This window comes from Callospermophilus lateralis, chromosome 3, assembly GCF_048772815.1.
Source record: "Callospermophilus lateralis isolate mCalLat2 chromosome 3, mCalLat2.hap1, whole genome shotgun sequence".
Classification (NCBI taxonomy): domain Eukaryota; kingdom Metazoa; phylum Chordata; class Mammalia; order Rodentia; family Sciuridae; genus Callospermophilus; species Callospermophilus lateralis.
The window spans coordinates 147,480,355-147,498,598 of NC_135307.1; the positions used below are offsets into that span (position 1 = coordinate 147,480,355).

At 35.8% G+C, this 18,244-nt stretch overlaps 1 protein-coding gene across 4 annotated transcripts in view; it reads left to right on the forward strand.

The window, feature by feature from the left end:
- Tjp1 (tight junction protein 1) overlaps positions 1 to 16,839 on the forward strand; it is a 230,528-nt gene extending 213,689 nt beyond the window's left edge. For 3 of the 4 annotated variants that reach the window (XM_076851428.1, XM_076851431.1, XM_076851430.1), the window contains 9 exons: positions 270 to 509; positions 1,156 to 2,028; positions 2,155 to 2,252; positions 2,856 to 3,083; positions 7,373 to 7,539; positions 9,485 to 9,962; positions 11,471 to 11,688; positions 12,904 to 13,047; positions 15,239 to 16,839. In XM_076851428.1, coding sequence (XP_076707543.1) covers positions 270 to 509; positions 1,156 to 2,028; positions 2,155 to 2,252; positions 2,856 to 3,083; positions 7,373 to 7,539; positions 9,485 to 9,962; positions 11,471 to 11,688; positions 12,904 to 13,047; positions 15,239 to 15,333 — 2,541 coding nt within the window. In that variant the 3' untranslated portion in view covers positions 15,334 to 16,839. The remainder of the gene's footprint in view (positions 1 to 269; positions 510 to 1,155; positions 2,029 to 2,154; positions 2,253 to 2,855; positions 3,084 to 7,372; positions 7,540 to 9,484; positions 9,963 to 11,470; positions 11,689 to 12,903; positions 13,048 to 15,238) is intronic. The other variant, XM_076851429.1, reaches the window with a different exon arrangement.
- Positions 16,840 to 18,244: the final 1,405 nt, after the last annotated feature.

The window sequence follows — 18,244 nt, forward strand, 5'->3', positions numbered from 1 at the left end:
GAGTTCAAAAGGTATATTTTGTCCTTTCTCTAGATTACGACTTAATCTTTAACTCAATTTGAGAGTACCAAGGACAATTCTAAATTTTGTGTGTTAATCTTACACAGCCAATGTTCTGAACTTTTCAAAAGAATGTAGTACATGAGGTCATAGTTTAACAGTTTTACTCAGCACACTTAAAATATATGTCTGCCAATCACTATAAATTGAAGTGGGAAGTTAGCAATAAACATAAACACTATATTTAAAATATTTTAAACACTTCACAGAAAGCAGAAGCCTCATCTCCAGTCCCTTACCTTTCGCCTGAAACAAACCCAGCATCATCAACCTCTGCAGTTAATCATAATGTAAATTTAACTAATGTCAAACTGGAGGAGCCCACCCCAGCTCCTTCCACCTCTTACTCACCACAAGCTGATTCTTTAAGAACACCAAGTACAGAGGCAGCTCACATAATGCTAAGAGATCAAGAGCCATCATTGTCGTCGCATGTAGATCCAACAAAGGTACCTGTGCTGCAGTGTTGCACTAATTTGTTGCTCTCCATCAATCTAGCACATGATCATTTTTGCTTTGCCCTTTAAGTTTTCCTTTTGCTTTTTTTACTGTGGGCTTATACACTCTGGTGCTTTCAAATCGGTACAAATCATTTCAGTTTTGTAGTTTGCATGGCTTCTGGTGGTATACTGATTATTTGAGAAAAGGCCTTTTAAAGATTTGCTCTTAATATTTTTATTTTATTTTTGGTTTTTAGTATTTTCCAGAATTTCTTAATATGTAGTTGAGACGTATCCAAGCATTTCTAAGTTCATATAAATCATGGTGTCCATAAATCTTCCTGATTTTCAGTGTCAGAATCAAGTGGAATCAGTAGTTGAGTGCATTAATTTTCTACTAAATTTAATAATTATCTTTAACTCACTTTTCATTTAATACATGCTAAAACCTAAAAGCCCCTACCCGCTCTATAAATTTTGAGCTTTCACTTAAACTAGCTTTTTTTTTTTTTACTAATTTGTCTATCTTGGTAATAAATGGTAAACATACCATTTTCATGTATTAAAATCATAGTTTAATATTCAATCATAGTTTAATAAAAATATACTAGAATAAAAACAAACCTTTGTCCTTAAATGTGAAATTTTTGTATAGGTATATAGAAAGGATCCATATCCTGAGGAAATGATGAGACAGAATCATGTTTTGAAACAACCAACTGTTGGTCACACAGGCCAGAGGCCAGACAAAGAGCCAAACATGACCTATGAAGCTCAACTTCCCTATGTGGAGAAACAAGCCAGCAGAGATCTTGAGCAGCCCACATACAGATACGACTCCTCAAGCTATACAGACCAGTTTTCTCGAAACTATGACCATCGCCTACGATACGAGGATCGAATTCCTGCATATGAAGAACAATGGTCATATTATGATGACAAACAGTCCTACCAGCCTCGACCTTCTTTTGATAATCAGCACCCTCGAGACCTTGACTCCAGACAGCATCCTGAAGAGTCCTCAGAACGAGGGTATTTTCCACGTTTTGAAGAGCCAGCCCCACTGTCTTATGACAGTAGACCACGATATGAACAGCCACCTAGAACCTCCTCCCTACGACATGAAGAACAACCAGCTCCTGGATATGACATGCATAACAGATACAGACCAGAAGCACAGCCCTATCCTTCAGCTGGTCCTAAGTCTTCTGATCCCAAGCAGTATTTTGATCAGTACCCACGAAGTTATGAGCAAGTACCATCACAAGGATTTACCTCCAAAGCAGGCCATTATGAGCCTCTCCATGGTGCTGCAGTTGTCCCTCCTCTAATACCTTCATCTCAACATAAACCAGAAGTTCTGCCTTCAACTACTAAACCACTGCCTCCTCCCCCAAATCTTACTGAAGAAGAGGAAGACCCAGCAATGAAACCACAATCTGTGCTTACCAGAGTTAAAATGTTTGAAAACAAAAGATCTGCATCATTGGAGAACAAAAAGGATACGAATGACACTGCCAACTTTAAGGTAAATGTGTGTCTGTATGCTTGAATGCATAGGCACAGAGAGTGCATAGCAGTTTAGAATGCTTCTTAGCTGTGCCCTCCCTCCTAAAGGAACCCTGCTTGGTAACGATCTTGTTTGTTTTTGCAGCCTTCAGAAGTAGCATCTAAACCTCCAACTGCTTCCATTACTGGTCCTAAAGCCACTTCTCAGAATCAATTCAGTGAACATGACAAAACTCTTTACAGGTGGGTACACTTTGTGGCGTTTATACATAGAACTGACCAGGAATTTACTCTTAATTAATGAGAAAGTCTTCTGTGTTAGCAGAGGAGAATTGTAAAAAGGAGAGGATTTCTTCTTAAATAAAAACTGCCGACTCTCCTAAACAGAATACTGATCCTAAGGAGGGAGCAGATAATGTGTACCTTCAAGAAATAAATCTTATTGAAAAGAGATTTTTTTTTTCAGCAAATGGTTAATAAAAAATTTAAAGCCCTAATTATGTTATGTTTGGCAATTTCAGATTGGTTTAAGTCACTACAAGTAATCATTTAGTGAGCATGCATAATGTTCTTGCCATTTTGCTAATAATTATATCAGCACAATGAGGCCACAATATTGTTTCCTGCATTTTAAAGAGAGGTGCTGAGGCAGGGTTCTGTGACATGCCCCTGTAATCCCTGACACTCAGGAAGCTGAGGCAGGAGGATTGCAAGTTTCTTCCTCAGTTTCCCTAATTGCTGATATTACAGGTGTGCACTACCACATATGGCTTCAAATATCCATTTTTTACTGTACAGATTCCAAAAATCACAGTAGTCAGTCTAAAAAGTTTTATTCATTGCCAGGATCCCAGAACCTCAAAAACCTCAACTGAAACCACCTGAAGATATTGTCCGATCAAATCATTATGATCCGGAGGAAGATGAAGAATACTATAGAAAACAGCTCTCATACTTTGACCGAAGAAGTTTTGAGAACAAACCTTCTGCACACATTCCTGCCAGCCATCTCCCAGAGCCTACAAAATCAGTTCATTCTCAGAATCAACCAAATTTTTCTAGTTATTCTTCTAAGTAAGTAATTTCACCTAAGACAACTTTTTAAACTAGATGAAATATAAAGGTTCACTTGTATAAAATGCAATTATTAACATGAAGTTCAATATATATTTTTTTAAGAAAGTAGTTTCACATAATACATGGTTTTCTTAGACTTAGGAGTTCCTTATTATACATATGTTCTAGTGCTAAATGTGTGCTCTTAATCTCTGATATCAGATTTTTTTATATATATATATATATATATATATATTTTTTTTTTTTTTTGCTTTAGAAAACATGCTAAAATCAAGAGTTTTTGAGGAAAGAGAGTAAACTGTAAAGATCCTGATTTTTAGGTAAAATCTGGGTTTTTTTAGGTAAAAAAACACATTCAATGATGATTCTTTTTCTTTCTAAATATGAAAATAGGGCTGTGAAGGGAACACTGGAGGGAAATACTAGATTGTTTGTTCCAGTTTTGTTTGTCCAAGCAAGAAAAAAACTTGTCTTTTTTATTGTTGAAGCTTGAGGGGACTGTACAGATTTCTGGTCCAGTTTTATAGCAAGGAAACCAAGGTTAAATGAAGTGAAATGATAGAGCAGAGCTGGGACTGATTCCCAAGTTTCTTCACTTTGGGTGCTGTACTACTAAGCTGTGTCCCCAGACACTTATTTTTATAGACTTTTTTTTCCCTATCTGTTCCCTCCTGGTGTGTTTGTGTCTCCTGCTGGTATTACTTTTTTATTTTTGTTTTTTCTGGTTGCAGCCTAATTCATAGGGTCTGGTGCAGAAAGTTGGGTATAAAGCCTCATGGACAGCAGTGGGTTCTTATCCTCAAACCAGCAACAAAACCCACAGGAATAAAAGCAGGTGTGGATTTGTTATTGTTACAGGAGACCTAAGTCAGGGGCCAGATGGTCTAGAAAGGAGGATCCAGAGGTGTTGGGGAGTATTTGAGATCAGGGAAGACCTGTGACCTCTGTCTGATTATGTCAGGCTCACACACATCATTTCCCTTCTGATGAACTTAATATCGGCTGATGAGAGGCATTATAACCAAAAGGTCCCTTTACAACAGCACCTGCATGATTGTTTGAATAACTGGGACTATAGTGTGTAGCGTAAAGAAGTTGACACATCAGAAGTCATCAGCCATTTCAGTTTTGTGTCAAAGATGAAAAGCACCTAGATTTTTATTTACCCAAATGTTTGGGGTAGTATCAACCCATGTTTCATTTGTCATTTATATTGACTGAAAATTCTTTTTAGAATATACTTTTAAACCTCAAACATTAAAAACCAATTTTAATTGTCTTCGTACATTATTTGAAGTGAAGACTTTCTTTTTCCAACTATTCAAATCTTTATGCATGTAGAAGAAAACAGTTTATGAGAAATACAGATGCATACTGAGTGCTATGGTGGGGATTGATGTAAGACATTATCATACATTCCCCCAGCACAAACTATACAGGTGCCCAGTAACATTTAGATAGAGTATTAAGACTCATATGAGCTCACCTTTGGCAAGGTAGAGGATATATCCTACAGTAATTATTTTTACATACACCATGAGACTCATATCATTCCATTCCTGTCAGAAAAGGGCCCAGCAATGTAGTGTAGTTATTTTATTTATCCTTTTGCATGTTTGATAAACAGATATGACCTTAAAAGAATACATTTAGCTATAAGAAGTAAGTAAAAGTTTTGCCAGGGAATTAAATGAAAAACACTCTCCCACACCACTATACCACCACCAGTATTAGGGATTGAACCCAGGGGTGCTGTATTACTAAGCTATGTCCCCAGACACTTTTTAAATAGATAGTTTTGCTGTGTTCCCATGGCTGGCCTGGAACTTGGTGATCATTCTGCCTCAACCTTCCTAGTAGCTGGGTTGTAATGTGTGCTACCATGCCCAGTTGAAGGGCATACTTGATTTTGGATTATTTTGGCTTTCTAGAAAGACTTAATAGCTTATTTGTGATATGTAACTTTCAGACAGAGTCTATAATACTGCCTGATCTACAGTAAAGGGTTGGTAATTATTTGTTGAGTGAATGAAGTTCAACACAGGACACAAAGTAGTAGGTGCATCAGCCTCCCAACTTTTCCTTAACACAGCTCGGGGGGAAGAATCAGTGTTTGCTGCTGGTCAAGGACATATTGCCTTTGAAAGAAAAATAACATCTGTTTTGCTTTTCAGAGAACTAAGTGTAGGACTGGTGATGTATCTCAGTGGTAGAGCACTTGCCTAGCATGTGGGAGCCCCTGGGTTCAGTACCCAGTACCACAAAAACTTAAGTGTATTAGAGACTGATGGCAAGTTGTTTTTGTATCATATGGACATTAAATGAGAGACTGTAGAAGTAAGCATGGAAGCTTTGGATCCACCCATCACAGGGCTTAGCTTGCCACTTGAGATTAATGAAGTCTTACTAGAATGTATAATGTATGTATGTTAATCAAAGTCGTGATTCGAAGGTATGCATGTTTCCTTTTACTCTGATTCATTATTACCTTGCTAGGGAACTAGTATAGCTGTCATGTTATCACTTTTTCATGTGTCTGTACTTGGAGAATTTCTTCTGACCAGGCCTTTTCTTTTTTCGAACATTTCACTCTTACATATTCAGAATCTACTGATTATCCCTGGTTTCTGGTCCTTTATTTGGTTCTTTTATCCGTGTGTGTGTGTGTGTGTGTGTGTGTGTGTGTGTGTGGGGTGTAGTACTGGGAATGGAACCAAGGGCCTAACACATGCTAGGCAAATGCTCTACTATTGAGCTTCATCCCCAACTTGGTTCATTTCTTTGCTCACCATTAGCAACTGCAGCAGAAGGTGAAGGAGAGTGGCGCTCAAAAACATTAATTGCTTTTCACTGGCAACCCTAATTAAAATATGTGGAGGGTAGGCAGGCAGGGCACAGGTTACTGTATTTTAATATATTGGTAATTTCCTAAATGACAGTGATAATTTTCTTTTATGAACCAAATTATGCTGACATTGACATGGTGGATGTTGGTTGATATTTTGACATGACATTTGAGTTCCATTTGCTGCAAATTTACTTAGTTAGATTGACCATTTTCTTTCATTTTTCTATTGCGCTTGCTTTGCCATCACCTAGATTTCTTGGCTCTTACACTAGCTATGACTACTTGAAAAGGAACGTCAAGTGGTAAGACTGGCATTAATGTGAGGTTGTTACTTGAGGTGTCCCTCACTGTGTCACTGGCATTATGTGCACTTCCAGATCTTAGTGGCATCTCCAAATGTTTAGTCTAAATGCATGAAAGTTCAAAATGACACCATAGTTTTAAAGCTAATCATAAGACTAGCTATCTTCACAAAAGTCTTCTATTAAAATAAGTATGCATTTGAAATGTATATGTTATTGTTTGTGCACATAAAGCCAGTGCAGCTTTGGCACTCTGCAGTAAGGTTTAGATGACAATGTTGCAATTATGGGTCTATTTAGAAGTTTTCTTTTGTTTGAATTTTGTGTGTTATATATTAACAATTGGCAATCTGAAAAAAGTAAAATATGTATCACAATTTGACTTAAATGAGCTTCACAAAATAAAGTAATATCTGCTGCTTTAGCAGTCAGTAACAACAACAACAAAATTATCTGGTCAATCAAGGGGAGATTTTAAAGTAAGAGATGTTCAGTTTTTTGGTGTTCCTGGAACACAGCTATGCCCATTCATTGACTTATTGTCTGTGGCTGCTAAAATGTCAAAGCTGAATAGTTGTTACAGAGGCCATATCCCCAAAAGCCAAAAACTTGTTTGGCACCTTAGTGAGTAAATTTGCCAATCTCTGGTGTCTGGCATCATCATTTATGGTGATATAAGTATACCGGACTCCAAGACTTTAAAACCTTAAGATATAAAATCAGAAGTGAGTCTACAAAGGACTCAGAAGTGGGTCTAAGGAAGACTTGTATCAAGGTGTATTTTATAAAATACTTGTAAGACTTCCTTAAACCTACTAACCATTATTGTTTTGTAAATGCTGCAATTATTAAAAATTATACCCAAAACTTAATCCACCTTTTGGTTGCTATTTTCTTGATGTTTTACTAATATTAAGTATCTGTGCTGTCTTGACATTTCTCGTGCTGATGAATCGTTGAATTTGTTTGTATATTTTGGTAGAATAACTATCCATATTCATGAGAAAAAATTGTGAAATTTTTGGATTTTTTTTTTTCTCCCTAGTTTAGGGATATTTGGAAGAATGAGAACTTGTTTTGTAAATGAGTCCATATTCAGGGGTTGGTATTTTCTTTCTTTTTTTTTTTCCTAATAGGGGAAAACCAGAAGCTGATGCTGTGGATAGATCATTTGGTGAGAAACGCTATGACCCAATCCAGGCCACCCCTCCTCCTCCTCCATTGCCCTCACAGTACACCCAGCCAGCTCAGCCTGTCACCAGCTCTTCTCTTCACATACATTCTAAGGGATCACATGGTGAAGGTAGGAAGTTCACAAGTTGACATTATTATTATAATATAGTGATAACTTATAAAATTAAATTATTGTATTCTCTAAGCTAAGTGGTTTATATGTTAAAAATAATCTTTGGGCTAGGATCAGTGAACATTAAGGATTTTCTTAAAAGTATATCTTCTGTTTTTATGACTGTGACCATTATATTGGACAAGTGTTTTAGCTTAACAGATCTTAATCTTGTTGCAACATAGCTTAATTTTATGCTAGTCTTCAAATCTTCTGGAAGAAGATTTACCAGTGTGTCTAAATTTTTATACTTTTGAAGAATGATTTCTAAAAATTGTTATGTTCCATTTTTACACGTAGACATAGAAAACCATAAAATGTTATCTCTAACACCTTGTCTTTTTAGTTTCTTGGTAAAATTCTCAACCAGGCAGATAACATATATCCAGTTTATTCATTCAAATAGCTATGTAATCTTATACCCTAGGAATATAGCAAATGTATTTATCCATTCTCCTGTTGACAGACATTTTGCTAGTGCCAACAAACTTCTTTGTTATTTACATAGGAGTCAAATTTCAGGTTATGTAAGTCTTCAACCAACAAATTTTATATAGTTCTACATTGATACTACTTTGAGATTTTTTCCACACACTATCACATCTGCAGATGAAGACAGTTTTAATTCTTATTTTCACATCTTTTATGCCTTTTTTTTCTTTTCTTGCTTTATTGCACCAGCCAGGATCTCCTGAAATGTGAAATGTTGAATAGAAATGCTTAAAGCAGACATCTTTCCAAGGTTCGCCCATCTTAACCTATTATGTCCCAGGGTCCTACATGTAGGACACCTATAAAAATTTAAATTGAGCAACAGTTATATTCATTGCTCGGTTTAAATTTTTATCGGTGTCCTATATATGGGATGCCAAGACATAATGGATTTAAGGAGAAAAGATTTAATGTTTAACCCTTATGATGTTACTGTAGGTTTTTTGTAGCTGTCCTTTATATGGTTAGGAAGTTTCCTGTAGTTCTAGATTGCTGAAAGCATTTTCTCAAATGCTTTTTCTGATGTATTAAGATGGTCATATGATTTTTCTCCTTCATTCACTTAATGTGGTAAATTATATTACTATATTCATGAGGAATTTGGATTAATAATTTTCTTGTAATGTTCTTGTCTGATTTGGGTATCAAGGCTGTGCTGATTTAATAAAAGAAACATATTATTTTTACATTTCCACATTCTGTTTCTCAAAGAGTGTGTAAAGCATTGGCACTATTTTATCCTTAATTTCATAGAATTTAGTTGGTATTTTTTTTATACTGCCCCCAGCAATACAATTCCTGTTGTTCTATATCTTCATCAATAGTTGACATTATTGAACTTCTCAGTTTTACCATTCTAATGGATGTGAAGTGGTATTTAATGGTTTGTTTTGGGGTTTGCTTTACATTTTCCTAATAGGTCAAGTATCTTACTGTACAGTTAGTGGGCACTCTAGTTGCCACTTTCATTTTTTGCCCATTTTTCTGTTTGGTTGAGGGGTTTTTTTGTTTTTTTTTTTTAACAAATGTATAGGTATTCTTTCTAGGTTTTAGATGTTAATACTTTATTAGGTGTATACTTTGTAAATATCTTCTAATATGTGGCTCTTTAACTTTGGTCATGGTGAACTATTCATTACTGAAATTTTTAATGAATCAAATTTGTCATTCTGTTTCTAATTTGTGGTGGTTATTGGAAGAGGGTTATTCAGACACTAGTCTCTGGAGGTCAGGACCCTTACAGCATGACCCTGAATTCAAGGCAACAGAGTACACTAATAGCTCTGAGTGTACTACCCAGACCTGGGCTTCTACTCCAGCACAAGGACAAGCTGAGCTAGACAAGACATCAGAGGACTACTTAAACTTTTTTCAGGAAATTTTAAAAAATGTTTTCATGTTTATTTTTCAGGTAATTCAGTATCATTGGATTTTCAGAATTCTTTAGTGTCCAAACCAGACCCACCTCCATCTCAAAGTAAGCCAGCAACTTTCAGACCACCAAACCGAGAAGAGACTGCTCAGACTACTTTCTATCCCCAGAAAAATTTTTCAGATAAAGCTCCAGTTAATGGAGCTGAGCAGACTCAGAAAATGGTCACTCCAGCATACAATCGATTCACACCAAAACCATATACAAGTTCTGCCCGACCATTTGAACGCAAGTTTGAAAGTCCAAAATTCAATCACAATCTTCTGCCAAGTGAAACTGTACATAAACCTGACTTGTCTTCAAAAGCTCCCACTTCTCCAAAAACTCTTATGAAAGCACACAGTTCAGCACAGCCTCCTGAGTTTGACAGTGGAGTTGAAACTTTCTCCATCCATGCAGATAAGCCTAAATATCAAATAAATAATATCAGCACAGTGCCTAAAGCTATTCCTGTGAGGTAAGATTCTTATTTGCCTTTGTGTAAACATTAGCCCTTTGATTTGTTTTACGTTAAGTTCAATATAGTTTATGTGATTTTGAACTTGAAATGATAATTGTAATTCTACATATAAACTAAACAATGTCCTTGCTGTGAATATCATTCTGTATCTCTGGGAGGTATCAGATGTTAATAACATTAAAAAGCTAATAATCATGTATGATTGGTAGGTATTGTCATTTATCCATTTGTGACAGAAAACAGTTTGCCCAAGGTCACATAGCTAGGGCAAGGTAAACCCGATTCAGCCCCTAAAAAGCCCATACTCTTAGCTGACCATGGTTTCCTGTAACCTCCTAACTTCTACTGGTGAGGTATATTTGAAGAATATCTTAGAAAAATGAGTACTTGTATTACTCATCTTCTATTTGTTCACCATGGATACTGAAAAATAGAGATGTAATAACCCCAAAAACTGCTATTATGAAACAACAGTTACTAATAAGATGGTTGAGCAAATGAGACAAAGTGAACCTACCTAGAATCTCACTCAGATGCATTCTGTTTTCTCATTAGTGACTGACCAGACCCATCTGGCACATATCAGATCAGCCTCCTAAGTCCAGTTATGTTTTCAAACTCACAGGTTGTCAGGGATGGGCCACAGGGGACTCCTGCTTTGTAGGGACTAAATGGTATTACCACCTCAGGCAGTGGGCTCTGCTAATCTTGCAATTGTGCCATAAGATTCCATCCCTTACACTCCAGTCATGCTGGAATGAAGCTTCAGCTGCCCTTTATATGTTTCTAAGTTATTGGTCCATTTTTCTGCCCACTTTAAGTTCAGGATTAAAACTTTACTTCAGAAAGTCTTGATAAACTCCATTTTTTAAGCAGTCATTAATACCACATCTTTTTTTTTTACCTTTGATATTCTTCTGTACTAAGTTAACCTAGTTTCTCTTTCATGGATCTTTGGGATGTACCCATACCAGGGACTTTACTTTTGTAACCTTGGAAGCCTTGGCTTTGATAATATGGTTGTTTGGTAGGGGAATGCTCAGGAAGGGCCATTCATCTGCACACTTAAAATCCTAGAGAGACTTTATCAAATCTAAGCTGTTCTCAGCTGTAAACACCATAGTTACATGTATCACTAAGAAGATTAAAGAAAATGCCACCAATTAAATTGTGACTAACCATCAATTTTAAAAAATAATATGTTGATGGGTATTGAAATGTCCTTCTTTTATTAAAAGCCAAGATATCAGATTTTATACAATCATATTGCATAGTCAATAATGATGCTAACTCAACTAGCTATCAGAAATACAATTGATTTCTCTTAAGAAAAAATATGCTTAATTATCTCTCTGGGTAAAATCTTTGACTAAAAACTTATCTTGTTAAAGTAACTTCTTGATCATATGTAGAAATAAAATGAAACCACCTATTAAATAGTTAATAAAGGGAAAACTTCTGTGTGTTATTAGGAATTTACTTATTAGCTATTTCTGAACTCTCAGTCCTTCAGCTATGGAAGAAGATGAAGATGAAGATGGTCATACTGTGGTTGCCACAGCCCGAGGCATATTTAACAGCAACGGTGGGGTGTTGAGTTCCATAGAAACTGGTGTTAGTATAATTATTCCACAAGGAGCCATTCCCGAAGGAATTGAGCAAGAAATCTATTTCAAGGTCTGCCGAGACAATAGCATCCTCCCACCTTTAGATAAAGAGAAAGGTAAATGTTATTTATTTTTCTGCTTAGTTCTAGTAACTTAAAAGTTGCCTTGTGGGATAAAAGCTAGCAGCTTCTCTGTTCACTCTGGGCCAACCACAGCATGTTCCTTCCAACAGGGAGGACCTCTCAAATGAGCTCTGTGAAAGGGAGCAGCATCATGGACATGTGGTTGGTCGTCCATAGTGGAACCACAGTGACCTTCCACAAGGCATTCTTTACTTTCATGATGAAATCCAAAGTGTTGGCAGGTGACAGGCCACTAGATGTCCCTCACACATGGCTGCCAGGCAGTCTTGGCTGACCTAACCAAATTTGCCTTTCAACCATTCTAACCTTTCATCTCTGGAGATGGATTAAGGAGCCCCACTCAGAAAGGCTTTGCCCTGCCTGTCACCTGATTACAGACGCTGTTGAGGCAGGGCTGTCTTACTCATCACTCCAGAAGCTAGCACTAGTAAACACTCAGCAGAATAAATGAAATATCTTTAGAATACATCAGAGTGTATCTGCGCTTCCTAAGGAACTAGGAATGCTGCTGTTTTCACAACCTTCCTGGACTTATCAGGGTGCAATTATGATGAGCTGTATTATGTCTTTTAACAGTACTTTACTTCTCTGACTACACTGACCTTAGCTTACTTTCTTATATTTTGCCAGAATACTGAAATCTGATTCTATATGCTAATTTTGGGATAGCTTGTCTTAAAAACCAATAGGACTGATTATGTTGGTCTTGCATGAATTTCTTAAACTAAGTCTATAACAGAAATGGAAGATAAAAGTGATATTTGTGGAAAGTACATTTGAATACGTTGTGCAGTGTAGACCTGTATGGTTGAATGTGGTAGCTACTAGCTACGTGTGGCTATTTGGCATTTGAAATGTAGCTATCTCAAATTGAAAGGTGTTAGAAATGTAAAATACCAATTTCAAAGTGTTAGTGTATTGATTACATTTTGGAATAATGATGTTTCAGTTTTATTGAGTTAGATAAAATATTAAAATTGGTGTGACTTGTTTCTTTTTACTTTCTAATTTGGCTGTGAGAAAATTTTGAATTAAAATTGTGGCTTCTGTTATGGGTCAGTAGTGCTATAGAAAACTAATCCCATTTGGCTATATAGTATATAGTTAGAAGTGGGGTGAGGAGAAAACTGTGTGTCTAGAAGAAAGATCCTCATTTCACCTCTTGCCTGTTCCTTTCCCTGACTCCAGGTGAAACTCTGCTGAGTCCCTTAGTGATGTGTGGGCCCCATGGCCTCAAGTTCCTGAAGCCTGTGGAACTGCGCTTACCACACTGTGCGTCTATGACTCCTGACGGTTGGTCTTTTGCTCTAAAATCATCCGACTCTTCGTCGGGTATGCTGTCTTCACTCTGTCCTCTGGGGGCTTTGGGTACTGTCATTGATTAAAATTGGGCTAATCATGCTCCCATGCTGTATGTTAGCAGATCTTTACCTCTGTTCCTGTGGCCTTGTAGGCATCATCAGTGTCAACAAATTTTTATCATTTTACTGAAATGATTTGGTCCCTTCATGTAATTATTTCTATTTTTGGTTACTATTTCTTTATTATCATTTTTTAATCTAAAAAACATGTATACCAGAGAAACTTAAAAGGGAAAAGATCTTCCACTGTGATCATACTTGGCCATAGTTTTTCAGTGTAAAACTCTAAAAGTTCTATTTTTTAAATGACTTTTTGCTCTTAAGATCATGATTTCAAAGTTTCCCTTGCATTTTCACATCTTACTTCTTTAAGTGACTTAAGTCAGTTACCAGTTGGAACTGTCTTTATTATTGGTACATCACTCTGTGAGAACCTAGTATAGAAAAATAAGAATTTAAAGTTTTGCTTCTGAATGTGTGATAAATTAGTAGATTTATCAAATAGAGGTTGTGGAATAAAGATTATAGTAGGAGCATATTTTAAAGTAACCCAACAAAAAAAAATTGGATATAAGTAGCATTTTTCCTCATTTATAAATACTCCATCTTTTAGAAAAAAATAAATAACTTTTAACATGCCAGGTATTAAAGCTATTTCTTCAAGGACTCCATTAAACATTTTATTAGCCTAGTTTGAAACTGTATTTAAAATGTATATTCCAAAAGCCAGATAGTATACCATGAGATCTGATTTTGCTCTAAACCAAATTAGAATGGGATCTTTAAGATAATTACATGCTTTTTAAATGATCTTTTTCCAGATACTATATTAAGTATTAATGATTTCCACATTTGTTATATTCAATATTTTATGTGATAAAACATAAGTTGTGTTAGATTACTTATTCTGTTAAGCTTGAGTATGTTTACCAAGAAGATAATTGTAACTATATGAATCCTAGATGGCTTTAGAATGTGTTGCTGCTATAAATATTCCCTCAAGAAGTCACTATAGATTTTAACTACTAACATAATCCCAACAAAAACTCAAGACTAAAGATGAGATTCTTTTTTTATGTCTAGAGTTGTTATAATTTTCTGATCGCCTGAACAGTTTGCTCTTTCCAGTAATACACAAGCCCATCTGTATCTGAAGTTAAATCACTGTTTAGAAAGCACTGATCCTATCATAAGATGTTACTGACTCTAAATACTACTTAGGTGATGTATAGCTTACCATAGAAAACATGCCCAACTGGTACCCTTGACATTTGGGCCAAATAGTCTTTTGTTGTGGGGGCTGTTCTGTCTGCTACCAGGTACTTGGTGGCTCTTCTGGACTCTCCCCCACTATATTCCAGTTGTGTCAAGCAAAAAAAAAAAAAAAGTCTTCAGACATTGTCCCTTGGACGCAGAATCAGTTACTTCTGGTTGAAAGTTATTGCTGTAAGGGAAACAAAAGTTGTGGTTTTGACTGTCATCTTGGATGCCACAGAAACATACAGATGTTTTGGCCTTCTTACCTGTTGCCCAGAGATTCTTAATGCTAGCTTCATATCTTAAAACACCAAGAGCTTATTAAAAGCTCAAAAGCTCAGTACCTGCCTCAGTCCTACACAGACAGTGAGTTTTTAAAGGTCCACAAATGATTTTGTTGCACAACAAGAATTGGGTGGATCAGTCTTGTTGGTTTTTATTTTGATTTGATTTTGTAAGGCAGAAAGGTTCTTTAGGAGATAGATTCTGCAGGAATTTCATTTCTTGGTCTGTGAACAAACGTAACAGATGTCTTCTCACATGGATGATCATATAATTATTTTCCAAACTTTTAAAAGTGAAAGACATTTTTAATAATTATGTAGACTCAGGGGCAAACTGGATCTGTCCTAGGCACATGGTTGCCCTAACTTTATTCATTTTTTGAAAAGGCCAGTGAACTTATGGTAAAAGTTATTTGAAACAGCTTTCAAATTATTTGTTGCCAGCAACATTGCATTAACATGTAGCACTAAAGAGTTTTAATATATATATACAATATGCTAAAGATATAGAAGAAAGTTATATCAAATAATAAATGTATTTATTTTTGCCCATAATTGTGAAGTGTTATGGATAACAGTTTAGCCAACTCTAAATAACATTTATTTCTCTTTATCTCATAGGTGAGCCTAAAACCTGGCAAAACAAGTGTCTTCCTGGAGATCCAAATTATCTTGTTGGAGCAAACTGTGTTTCTGTCCTGATTGACCATTTTTAATTCTTAAAATATAGGAATTTGATGAAATAATGTGAAACCGGGTTGAACTTACTAAATTTAAATGGAACCACTCTATCAAGTATTATACTTTTCTTAGAATTGATACTACAATTTGTTAGTATTAAGCATTTGTTGGAACTTATGAAGATTAGTGAGCATGCTTCTGAACCATGGTCTAAAAACATGCTACAGACTGCATGTTTATGATTGAAGAACTGTTGGTATTGGCTAGAGGTTCAAAGATATTTTGTTTTGTAATGATTTTTGTACTTTTTTACATTCACTGCTTAACTTCACATACTGATTTCCGTTAAAATACCAGCCAGTAAATGGGGGTGCATTTCAGTTCTGTTCTTTCCAAAGTACACTGTTTGAAACTTTATTATGGCCCTGGCCTAGCATACACATTTTATTTTATTATGCATGAGGTAATATGCACACATTTTTTAAATGCACCTGGAATATATAACCAGTGTAGTGGATTTAACAGAAATGTACAGCAGGGGAATTTATAACTTTGGGGAGGGGGGAGGGTCAAATTAAGACAATTACTTATTGTATATGAAAACACATTTTTCTTAGGGAGGACACCAAAGCATGTGAGACTGGTTCCATGGCCTCTTTGGATCTATAAATTAACCATATCACCACAGAAATTCTAACCAGCAGGAATGCCTTACCCTCACGTTTTTAATTCTTAGATTGTTCTTGCTATGTATTACTGAGTTTTTATGGCTTTTGTGCACATCTACATACTGTATCATGGAAAAGATTGAGTAAATTGTGAATTTGGTGGTTTCAGAAATGTGTAATCACCTAGCAGAAAATAATGGTGTATGGTATGATTTAGAAATTTCCTTTTTCTCTTTCTCTTCCTCTCTTTTTTTTCTTTCTTTTCTTTTTCTTTCTTTCTTTTTCTTTTTCTTTTTTTTTTTTTTTTTTGACAAGGGGCAGTGGTTTTCTGTTCTTTTGGCATTTGAAACTTTGATGTTTTAAGGATGCTTGTACATAAATGCGTGCATACCACTTTTGTTCTTGGTTTGTAAATTAACTTTTATAAACTTTACCTTTTTTATACATAAACAAAACGGAATTTCTAAGAAAGGCTACCTTTGTATTCTCTCCTGTACCTCTTGAGCCTTGAACTTTGACCTCTGCAGCAATAAAGCAGCATTTCTATGACACATACAAGGTCATTTTTTTAAGAAAAAGAATGCACAGAGTTGTTACATTTTTAAGTGCTGCATTTAAAAGACAGTTACTCAGAATTCTCTAGTTTGATTAAATTCTTGCAAAGTATCCCTACTGTAATTTGTGATACAATGCTGTGCCCTAAAGTGTATTTTTTTACTAATAGACAATTTATTATGGCACATCAGCACGATTTTTGTTTAGATAATACACCACTACATTCTGTTAATCAATCATTAGGTGTGACTGAATTTCTTTTGCGGTTATTAAAAATCTCAAATTTCTAAATCTGCAGAATAAAACTTTTTAAAGTAATGTTCTGGTTTGGTTTGTTTGCCCACATTTAGTTTCATGCAACTTTATAATCCTACTTTTAAATCCTGTACACATTAATCCTCTTCATACAGGTCACTCGCTGTTGCTCAGATCTGGTGCTGCACATGGAGAATCTGTTCCCTGTGGCCAGTGTGTACTGTGGGGTGGGCATTGCTAGTCAGAAGGACTTCAGGTCAAAGCCAGTGAGTAGGAAAAAGAAGCAGGCAGACTCTCTCTCCAGAGCACTATGAGCATGTATGTATATGTGTGTGTGTATGTTCACCAGGACCAATTTGTATATGGTTTGTTCCCCAGAAAACATGGGAACATGGGGAACAGTGGTGAAGCACTTCCCCAGCATGTGCAAAGCGCTGGGTTCCATCCCCAGTACTATCAAGGAGGGAGATGCTCCCATCAAGAGATAGAAAGAGGTTTGTTTAATCACCCATCTTTATTGCCATTTAAGGCATTGTTATAGTGTTTTACTGAACATCTTTATAGACTTAGTCCATGTTTGTGGATTTTGTTTCATTTCTTTCATTTTTTATTAAGGTATAATTTATATACCATAACTAACCCTTTTTAAACTATATAGTTTTTCAAATTTTAATAAACCATACTGTCATAACCATTACCACAATTATACAACAATTTTCTCATCCTTTGCCTGGCCCCTGGAGTTCCTTCCTCCTTGTAGACTAATCAGCTCCTGATCATCAGTGATGTCTTTTCTGTTCCTATAGTTTGCCTTTTTGAAGGTGTCCTATAAATGTAATCATAGAATATGTAGTCTTAAAATCTATGGCTAAAGTGCCACAGACCTGCAATGCATTTGAGATACATTTACCACGTTGCAAGTATCAGTCCTTTTTGATTACCAAGTATTCTTGTGCTATACAGCCATGCCAGAGTTTCTTGATCCATTCCCTAATTAAGGAACTCTTGGCTTGTTTCCAGGTTTTAGAGTTGATAAATAAAGCAGTTTTAAACATTTGCGTACAAGCCTTTGTGTGAACATAAGCTTTCATTTCAGTTGGCTAAATATCTAGGAGCAGGATCACTGGCTCATGTGGTAAGTGGATGTTATTAACCTGTAAGAAACAGCTAAACTGTTTTCCAGAGTTCCTGTACCATTTTGCAGTTCTATCAGCAGGCTGAGGGTCCATCCAGCTCTGTGTCTTACCAGCTATTAGTTTTGTCAGTAATTTTTATCTTGATCATTCTTTTAGGCTGTCTCACTGTGGTTTTGATTTGTATCTCTCTAATGACTCTTGATGTTAAACATCTTTTATTCACCATCAATATGTCCTCTTTTTGGTTTAGTATCTGGTCAGATTTTGTCCATTTTTAAAATTTCATTGTTTATTTTCTGATTTTTGAGAGCTCTTCATATATTCTAGATGCA